We start from the raw sequence: 10,231 nt of genomic DNA, 5'->3' as shown, positions 1-10,231 counted from the left end.
GAGGTTATCTACTACTTAAAGTAGGAAGTCTGTTGGATTTTTTTTTATGGTCTACTTAGGTTATAAATGGCCTCTTCAGACTTTGGTTGCAGGTTGGATAAATACATTAATAATTGTTTCACTAGATGGCTGAGCTGGACAAACTGGTTGATCCTCTCCCCAAATAGTATCTGACAAACCGTGTTAATGTGTCGTTTAGTTCTGGTGCAACTTTTTGTAAAGTAACTCATTCTTGACAAGCAGAACTGGGCTGCCTGTGTAAAGTTTTCACTGTGTGCCCTGGAGCTGTGCAGCTGTGTGCAGCTGGCCTCTGTAAATGGCTGACTCTTCTAGTCGAAAAGGTTGTATGCCAATGTGGCACTCCTGTGACACCTGCTTAAGCACCGTCTCCTAGAACCTTCTCCAGGGTTACTTCTTAAACCCAGGCTCGCAATGTGCAAACAGGTGACTAGTGAGTGGGCTTTTCTTCTTAAAAGATGTGCTCATTGTTGTCCATTCGCAGGCAATCAGAACTCCTTTTCAGAGAACATGCCCGACAACGCCCTGGAGACAAGTGTTAGAAGGCTCTTGCAACCAGGATCCTCCCATTTCCTAGACGAGCTGGGTCCCTAAGTTATGAACCTAAGGACTTTATAAGATTGTTTAGGTTTAGCAGAATGTGGTCAGTATCTTCATCCTTGAATATTCCGACCAGATTATTCCCAACTCTATATTCTAATCTCAGGCAAGAGCTAATTTTAGGGAGAGAAAGTAAATCCCAGGATGGCTAGTTCAAGGCCCCTTGGAGTCTGGGAGCTAACAGCAGCCCTCACAGCTCACACTGTCCAGCTGAGTGCCAGTCTCAGCAGGACTGGAAGACAGCAAGGGCACTTTCTACAGGGCATGGGGAAGCCAGGATCCAGGGTGTGCAATTTACAACTAAACTGTGTCTGTCTATGAGGTTTGTAAAGCTCTAATCACACACTAAGGTCCCCCCTTGGCCCGCTTTTCCCCCTGAAATGCAGTCTGAACACAAGTGTTGCAAATAATGCAAAGAGGTTCTAGTCAAACGAGGAGGGAGCAATGCTTACTGTACCCTACTGCTCCACGTCTGGGTTCCGGGAAGTGTATTTGTTAATGAAGGACAGAAACTTTAATAGTACACTTTAATGAGAATATATGCTCAAAACAGCATAAACAAACTGCGAGAGACAGGAAGCAGCTTTTGAAAGTAAAAATTTTTTATTTTGATTGATTTCTCAACATATTGAATACAATGCCAGTTTCATCGAATGGCGGAAATTTGGTTCCACAGACACTTGGTAATGCTACGGAGCTATTCCTTTCCCAGGAAGCTAGGCTGACGGCTGGAAAGAGAAGCACACCTTTCTAGCAGCATGGCCGCTTCAGCCACGGCCCGGGGCCCGCAGCTTTTAGATTCAAAATGGCACGGACATGTTTCAGCTGGTGACAGAAGGGAGACACGGGGAACAAGACGAGGACACCAAGTGGAGCAGGGCAGGTACTGTAAGGACAGCGGACAAACCAAATGTAAGGGCTGTAAGGATAATTATAGAAAAGGGAACCAATATTTTACTCAAATGCTTTTTAGAGCCTTTCTGTAGATACAAATATATATATATATATATATTTATCCAAAAATATGTTTTATACAGATAAATGCTTCTCAATTAAAGATGGGTTCAGAGCTCTAGTATAACATAAAGCATGTCTTCTGTTAAGACTAACCACCTGAATTTTCAATTTCCTTAAAGTTAGCGCATTACTTTTCCAAATATAATTACCTGACACATTTTTATAGATATAAATCAAGCAGGTATTATGTTTTGAAAGGGTTTGCAGGTTAAATGGTATTTCATTAAGATGCTATGCATATCAAACTTACAACAAGCCCCATTAAGAATTATTAAACATACCAAAGTGGGCTATGTAAGTTGCCTATTCCTCTTCACAGTGAACATTTTCTGATTGCCAGTTGATAAATGTTGAAAATGCACAAAACCTTCACTCCCTAAGTACTCTTATGTTAATGAGACATCTGCTCCAATATATGGCAATAAACCTTGCAGTAACTATGGAAAGTAACACCTACAACCACTACCTAGAAAATAAAGCACACAATTATTTTGGTGATTTTACAAATCTTTTTTCCAGGTGCAAAGGCTACAAAAAACTCCTAAAAATTAGAGAACACTGAAAACATTAAAAGTTTGACATTGGACTTTATAGTATTTCCATTTTACCCTGAAAGACAACTTAAAAAATATGACCCTCATAGAACAGGTCACCTTGCTAATATAAAAAACTGGTGAGAGCAAGAAAAATTTTCACTGGTTATGTGGGGTTTTTGTAAATGGTCTCTCCCCAAACCATTAGAAAATGTTAAAAGACAAAAAACAAATGAAATATGTGGTGGTCCCTAAACTATTTTGAAGGCAGGTAGCTGAGTCTAAGCTACAGTATTTTCTCACTCATAAGAATCCTCCTCCCCTCAAATGCCCTTTCAAATGCGGGAACAGTACAACAGCAAAAATCAAAGAGCATAAACTGCATTTTCAAGAACAGAAAAATCTCTAGTGCTGACAGACAGAGCAGAAAGCAGATTCTTTGGGGGCCACTGATCAGTCAGTCTCCGATCCACTATGAAGACTTCTCTTTCCTATTGCGGGGCGAGTCTGCTCCGTTCGATGTGACCGCTCCGTTCACACCGTTCTCTGAAATGAGAGAAGCACAGGTATGGTTTCGTCATAAACAAATGTGAGCAGTAATCGTTTTGCACGAGGCATCTGCGGGTAAGAAGTTGACCACACAAGGAACCAAGGCAGCAAATCAAGAGAAAGTAGCTACTGCTAAAGAGAGAGCCAGGAGCCAGGGTGAAGACCTGCGGTAAAGTCACAAGGTCTGCAACCGTACCCTGCGGCAGCCCTGAGAGGACATGGCTGTGCCCATACCACCACACACACCTCTCAGAGACGTCTTTAAAACAGATAGAGCTATCAGCGACAGCGACCATTACAGTTGAAGGTGGGCTGCAGCCTCGTTCTTAAAACTATGATGGCGAGGCCAGGTCCAGCAGCACTTGGGAGGCAGAGGCAAGTGGATTTCTGTGGATCGCAGCTCTATAAATGCAGAATAGATGCATTTTTTGGGGTGTAAAAGGCATTCACTGAACTTGGAGACTTTGTGATCAAAGTTTGAACAGTTTAAGGCAGGGATACCCTCTGGGGACGTCACTACTCATGGAGGGATTCAGGCAGCACCAGAAGACATAAACAGAAAACGACAAAACATCTAATGAATAAACAATAGACCCACAAAAAAGTGAGGGTTCAAAAGAGAACTCAAATCATAATTATAAAATGTCTGGAAGTGAAGTGCTCAAGGCTCGAGCAGTCTAGTGACCACAGAGAGGAAGGGAAAGGTCATACTGAGTTCTGGAACCCCTACCAGGAGCCATCTCAAGAAGGGGACCCCACCAGAGAAACAGTCAACCATACATAAGCTTGGAAGCAAGCAGGAATCGATGACACAGAAAAGACACAAAAATAAATAAAAAGTGTAAATAAACAAACAAGAAAGATTTAAAAAGTTTTTCCTTTCTTTTTTTGTTTTTAACAGTACTAGAAGTTGTGCATCCTGGGTAGTTGCTCTAGCCCTGGACTACAGTCTAAATGCTGGTCCTAACCACGAGGAAAACAGGCATAATTCCTTAGAAATCACAAGTTGCCAAAAAGGAGAAATTAATAATTTCATTATCTTGAGTATAAATCTATAAAGATAGAATCACCATGAAGTCCCTCAGTGACTTACAGCACAAAAATGTTGAGATTAAACAAAGGAAAAGTCTGTATAATACTGTTTATAAGGCTAGCAACAAGGATACTGAAAAAAGTGCTAATTATAGGCCAATCTTTTATATGAACACAGATGGGAATATCCTACCAAATAATTAGTTACCAACACAGCAAAGCTGTATTGTCTATCACCCGTCCCTACCGTGGATGTATGCCAGGAATGAAAGAGTATTTCACACCAAGAGGAGGAGGCTTGGGTGGCCCTCAGCGGGCAACAGTGCTTGCTGCACAAGCTTCAGGACCCGAGTTCAAACTTCCAGAAGCCACAGGAAAGCTGCTGTGGCTACATATGCTGGGGACTCCAGCACTCCAGAAGGCGGAGACAGGGGGATTGTTGGGCTTGCTGGCTGCCTGCCACCCTCGCTCCAGGTCAGTAAGAGTCCTTGTCTGAAGGGAGAAAGGCAGAGAGCAAGACACCCAACATCCTTGTCAGATTCTACATATGCACCATGCCCACACCTGTCCTCAAACCAGGATGATTTAGCAATAAAATGCAATGTAAAGCATCTGGATTGGTTAGGAAGGTGCATAAACTATTTTCATTTATAGATGATCCAAAAGAACCCACACAAACATTTCAACAGCCAGTTCAGTAGAGACTCAGGATCCAGATCAATATGCAGACACCAACTACACTTCTCTACACACAACGAACAATCTAAAAATGGAATTAAGGAGAGGATTCTATTTTATAGTAGCATCCAAAAGAGTACAATATTTAGGAAGAAATTTAATCAAGTACTAGACATTTAGACTGATAACTATAAAATTTAATTGGGAGAAATTAAAGAGCAGAATAAATGAAAAGACATCCATGTTAATGCTCCCCAAGGCAATTTACAGATTAAAGGAAATTTGAGTCAAAACTCCAGGTGCTTTTTGCAGACACTGAAAGGCAGATCCTGAAATTCACACAGAAATGCTAGACACCTTACATGACCAAACCGTATAAAAGAAAGCTGGAGAACCCCCACCCCCTGACTGCAAAACTTCCAAAGCCACAGAAAGACAGCAATGCAGTGAGCTTCTCAGACACCACAGCAATGCAGTGAGCTACCCACACGCCACAGCAATGCAGTGAGCTACCCACATGCCACAGCAATGCAGTGAGTTACCCACACGACATAGTAATGCAGTGAGCTACCCACATGCCACAGCAATGCAGTGAGTTACCCACACGACATAGTAATGCAGTGAGCTACCCACACGCTACAGCAATGCAGTGAGTTACCCACACGCCACAGCAATGCAGTGAGCTACCCACATGCTACAGCAATGCAGTGAGCTACCCACATGCTACAGCAATGCAGTGAGCTACCCATACGCCACAGCAATGCAGTGAGCTACCCACACGCCACAGCAATGCAGACAGTGCACTGTTCACACGGCACAGTAAGGCACAGGCATGTCTACTTGCATAGTAACAGGTACCTAAATACATCTGGGGAAATCCAGAGCTCAGATCTGATTAATTTGTCAAAATTCATCAGAGAGAGGTTAGTTTTTCCAGCAAACAATCCAAGAACAACTAACCATGTACAATCCTGAGACTCAGGTCACTGAAGTCTGGGTGCTCTAATGGCCCAGCAGGTCTACATCTACACACACTTGAGAGAGGGACAGGAGTGCAGTAAAGATGTGTAGGTGTGCTTATACCACCTTATTGCTAAGGGTACAAACAACCAGAGAAACAAAGTACGGTACAGCCATACAAGACTGAGCAGTGAGTACGCCATAACATTGATGAACCTCACAAACATGACGCTAGGGCTTTTGTAACGCCCGGCAGGTGAAGGTGCCTGCGGCTGAGCCACAACAGGAATTCCACCCCCAGGATATTGAGGGCGGAAGGATGGAACTGCAAGAGTTGTCTTCTGACCTCCACAGGCACCCAATGGCACATGTGCACTCATCCCCCCACAAAAATAAAAAAAAATTAAAATATTATGCTAATGTTGGCAAGGTGACTTAGTAATTTGAAATGCTTGAAGCGCAAGTCTGACCCCTGGAGCCCAGGTAAGGTGAAGGAGATCCACTCCAGTCAAGGCTTGCATCACGCCTGCATGCAGGGCTGGCAGCACCCTGTCCCTTTAAAAGGCGAAACTCCACCTACTCTTCCCCCCCCCCCCACCCACATCTCTGTCCATCTTCTGCCACTCCTGCCCTTAGAGGCCAGTCTCTCCCCGCCTCTCGTCTCTCAATAAACTCTCTCCCTATGGTGTTGTCTCCTGCCTACCGTGAGGCCTCTGGGCTCCTTCCCGCCAAGGTCAGGGCTAGCCAGACCCCCACACATGCCTGTATACACACCTACAGTAATACACAGAAAATTTAAAATACGCCAACTGGAGTCAGTCACAGAGGAGCATATACTGCATTGCTTCATGCATGGAAGCTGTTTGAAAAGACCGAGCCACTGAGGCACAAGACTGAACGGTGGCTGCCAAGGGCTGGGAAAGGGGAAGCCCAGGGATTTTCTCTGGGATGACCGCCTGTCTGCTGCTGCCTTCCAAGCGCTGCGATTAAAGGCATCCACACACCATGCCTGGCTCTTTCTGGGAAGATTTCATAAAATGTTTTGGAGTTAGGTATAGTTCATATCACTTAGAAAATACTGTTGTCCCCCCCAACCCCTCCCACCCTGAGCCAGGGTTTCTCTGGTAGCCTTGGCTATCCTGGACTTGCTCTGTAGACCAGGCTGGCCTCGAACTCACAGATCCACCTGCCTCTGCCTCCTGAGTGTTGGGAATAAAGGCATGCACCACCACACCCAGCTAGCAAATATAGTGTAAACATGTTTTTATTCTTTAAAATGGCTCAGAGGTGAGGACTCCCATAGTCAAGCATGATGACCCGAGTGTGACCTCTGCATGGTGGAGACAGCCAGGACCTCCAGGTGGTCACATGATCTCCACAGGCATGCCTTGACACAAGTGTGTCTGCACACACACTCTAAATACATAAATGCTGAATTTTGTTTAAAATGGTGATATGTATATTTCAAAGGCCAACCGTATGATGTGGATATCACACCCCAATAAAGACTGTTGACAGGCATTACGGAGGGGCCAGCGAGATGGTCCTGTGGGTTAAAGCACCGGCCACCCATCCTGATGACCTGACTTTGATCCTTGGAACCCACATAGAAGAGAGGCTACTGTGACCTCCACGTGCGCTCTGGCACAAATGCACACATACAAAGTAAGTGGAAAAAGAAGAACAAAGCATCCCAGTAATCAGAAGAACCTCAGTAATGTAGGCTGTATGATACTCATGGACTGAAATATAAACCATCCTTACATCGACCTACAGAGCTGATGTAATTTCAGTCCAACATCTAAGCTGTTTGAGGGGAGAGAGCAGAATGAGCTACACAGGTTCAAGAACTGCTGGGCAAAGCTGGAGAAGAAACCCAACAGACCCAGGACTTAGCAGCACGGCTAACGCTGATGTGTTCTCACAGCCGTAACCCCTACGCTTCTGCCCCAAGCACTGCGCACCGAAGATACCATCTGCAGTGTCAATGTGTTCCAGTCACAGCCAACGGGCGAAAGCAGGGAGGTGCAGGCTTCCCAGCGTTAAAGCACCAAGCATTAGAAGTTTTATGTACATAAAAAGTTTGAAGGGGCTGCAGGTTTCAAACCATGAACGAGATGCTGACAACATGCAGCGCCACGCCCTTAGCTAGCCCCTGAAACTGGAGAGTCCTGCTGTGCTGGGACTCAGTGAGGCTTGCTGGACTGACGGCCCTCACGCGAGCAGAGCAGCGAGGAGTGGGAGAGGGTCACTTCGCACCCAGTTCTCTTAAATAGCTAGGTTTTTGTCACTGGCTAGGCCCCGGTCCGTAAACATGCTTTTCCTTCTTTAAGAGATCTGGAAATGAAACATCCTGCAGCTACGTTTCTCCATGCTTTCACTTCGAGTTTCCACGGCTCAGTCAGTACCAACCTGTTCCTTTTCTGGAAGACCTGCCTTTGGTCACGGCCGGTTTCCTCTTCACAGGTGGGGCCTGGAAGGCAGAGTGCTCCCTCCACCGCCGGAGCTGGAAGTTAATGAACTTCCACATCATGAAGGCTTGTGTGATGCAAATGGAGGCCAGAACAGCGATCCTGAGGACCACACACAAACAGACAAAAAATTAGTGCATGAGGGTAGCGCATTCTGCCGTGGTTGGATGGTAATGACTTATTGCTAATACTTTCATGTTGTTGAAAAGATTATGTTAAAAAATAATCATTTCATTGAGAAATAAATCTTAGAAGTTAAACAAAGGCCTTATTATTATTCAATGTGGAACGAAAACTACAACCGGCATGAAATCAAATCAAGGGTTTCCCGGCCCACAGGTTATCACCACGGTTATTAGATGGCAGGGAGCAAAGTGAAGTGGTGGCGCATTTAGTAACAGTGGGGCACTGCAGTTAACTGTACCTAACCGCCAGCACGTTGAAGTTTCCAGTACTAAAATCCAGCTTCTGGTTCTCCGCTCTTGCCAAGCCAAAACCAACAGTAAGGACTGAAAGAATTAAGGTCAGAAGTCTTCCCAAGACAAAAAGAACCGCCCAGACAGAAAACCTGTAAGACAAAGTGCAAAGTCACAGTAACAATCTCAGCGAGACGGTTCTGCTAGAATCAGAGCCCTCCTGAGCAAATGCATGGCCACACAATACTGCTTTGTGTCAGCGGTGTGCATGTGTGTGGCTGAGCCTCTGGAGGCCACAATCAGCAAGGCTGTCTTCCTCAGTTACTCTCCAGTTACTGCTTGAGACAAGTCTCTCACTGAAAGAGAGCTCACACCACCTGGCAAGCCTGCTTTTCCCGTGAGGCTGGGTCTGAGCTCAGGTCCCCATGGCGGCCCAGCACTCCCCACTGAGCCGTCCCTACCTTCTAAGACAGCACTTCTTACTCTGCAAAAGGATTTCTGGATTCAGATGGTGAGAAATTCTACACACTGTAGCATACTCTCAGAGGTCCTTAGTCACCATCCATTACCTTATCCAGGTTTCCCACAACTCCAGGAGACTACTATGTAACATTTTTTGTTCATTGTGAAATGGTTGAGATTGGCTTCAGATTGTATTTACTGAGTAACTGACATTCTGGGTAAAAGCCAAGACAGAGCCCTTCCGGAGTCAGAGTTTTAAAGATGTCACACTTTAGGAGTCACACCGTTCTAATTTTTCTTTTGATCTGATTTTATTAAAATATTTTCCTATCCTTAGGGCTATATTACCCATTTCTTTAACAATTTTATTTGTTGTGTGTATGCTGTATGGTGGGGTACATGCACGCCATGGCCCACGTGTGGAGATCAAAGGAAACTGTAGACTTGGTTCTTTTCTCAAATCTTTATGTGGGCTCTGGGGCTTGAACTCAGGGCATCAGGACTGGCAGAAGATGCTTTTCCACTGAACCATCTCACCAGCCCCACCCCTTTATTTTCTCCCATGAGTCTTTTCCACCATTCCCTGTCTCGAAAGAAAACCATGGTGTTACAGGAAGATCTGACTCCCAAACCCCACAAGCAGTAAGTCCAATACAGCATCTCTCCAGCTAAGACAGACTCCATTTTAAAGAATAACATATGAAGCACGGACATTGTAAGTGGTTCCCCTTCCTTCTCGTTTATTTCTGAGAAAACTGTAGAATTCATGGACACCGGCTCTGACAACCGGGTGACTGTAGACACCTGGTGAACAAGCAGAGGAAGACAGTACCTACCCCTTCTGGTACTTCTCATCGCTAAAATAAAACAGACGGGAAATATGGAAAAGAAACTCAACAAAATAGTGCAGCACCAGGAGAACAAGGCCCAGGTGGTTCAGGCTGTGGAGAGAAAACACGAAGGAAGGTCAGCTGCCAGCTGAGACGGGTTAGCGCACTGTCTGCTAGCCCACGCGCACCCACTCCAAAGCCCGACTCACTTCAAAAGGTAAGCCCCAGCGATGTGGAAGAGGTAAAGACCAATGTAGACAAGCTGACGAGGGATATCTTCCTGCAAGTACAAAGGCACCAGAGACGGAAAGCATGGTCAACACTTTCGTTTTCAAAGGCACAGCCCATTGTCTTTGTGACATCCAGCTGACTGCATCTCAGAACCAACAGGTTCAATGCCAATGGCAGAGAAAACGCCCTCACTGAAATCCACCCCCACGACCAATAACCCCCCAGGCTGCTAAGACGGCACCAACAGTTTTCCAAAGGGCAGTTATCCAAGAACTTTTTCCTAAGTAAAAGCTCCCTTAGATGCGTACAAACAAGTGTTTCTAAAGCAGAGCTTGCTCACCGAAGGAGCACCCCAGAAAAAGCACATATAACTAAGTGTGGGTTTGGGCAAGGCCGAAAACCAACACCAAGAAAGAAGGCAGAAGCGAGAAGAC

The 10,231-nt window shown here is 45.2% G+C and overlaps 1 protein-coding gene across 1 annotated transcript in view; it reads right to left on the bottom strand.

The window, feature by feature from the left end:
- Positions 1 to 1,202: 1,202 nt before the first annotated feature.
- Tram1 (translocation associated membrane protein 1) overlaps positions 1,203 to 10,231 on the bottom strand; it is a 28,623-nt gene continuing 19,594 nt past the window's right edge. The window contains exons 7-11 of the mRNA XM_038347436.2: positions 9,776 to 9,846; positions 9,573 to 9,677; positions 8,283 to 8,426; positions 7,800 to 7,960; positions 1,203 to 2,714 (exon numbers count right to left, since the gene is read on the bottom strand). Coding sequence (XP_038203364.1) covers positions 2,641 to 2,714; positions 7,800 to 7,960; positions 8,283 to 8,426; positions 9,573 to 9,677; positions 9,776 to 9,846 — 555 coding nt within the window. The 3' untranslated portion in view covers positions 1,203 to 2,640. The remainder of the gene's footprint in view (positions 2,715 to 7,799; positions 7,961 to 8,282; positions 8,427 to 9,572; positions 9,678 to 9,775; positions 9,847 to 10,231) is intronic.

This window comes from Arvicola amphibius, chromosome 11, assembly GCF_903992535.2.
Source record: "Arvicola amphibius chromosome 11, mArvAmp1.2, whole genome shotgun sequence".
Lineage (NCBI taxonomy): Eukaryota > Metazoa > Chordata > Mammalia > Rodentia > Cricetidae > Arvicola > Arvicola amphibius.
This window is presented reverse-complemented; position numbering and strand designations above follow the sequence as displayed.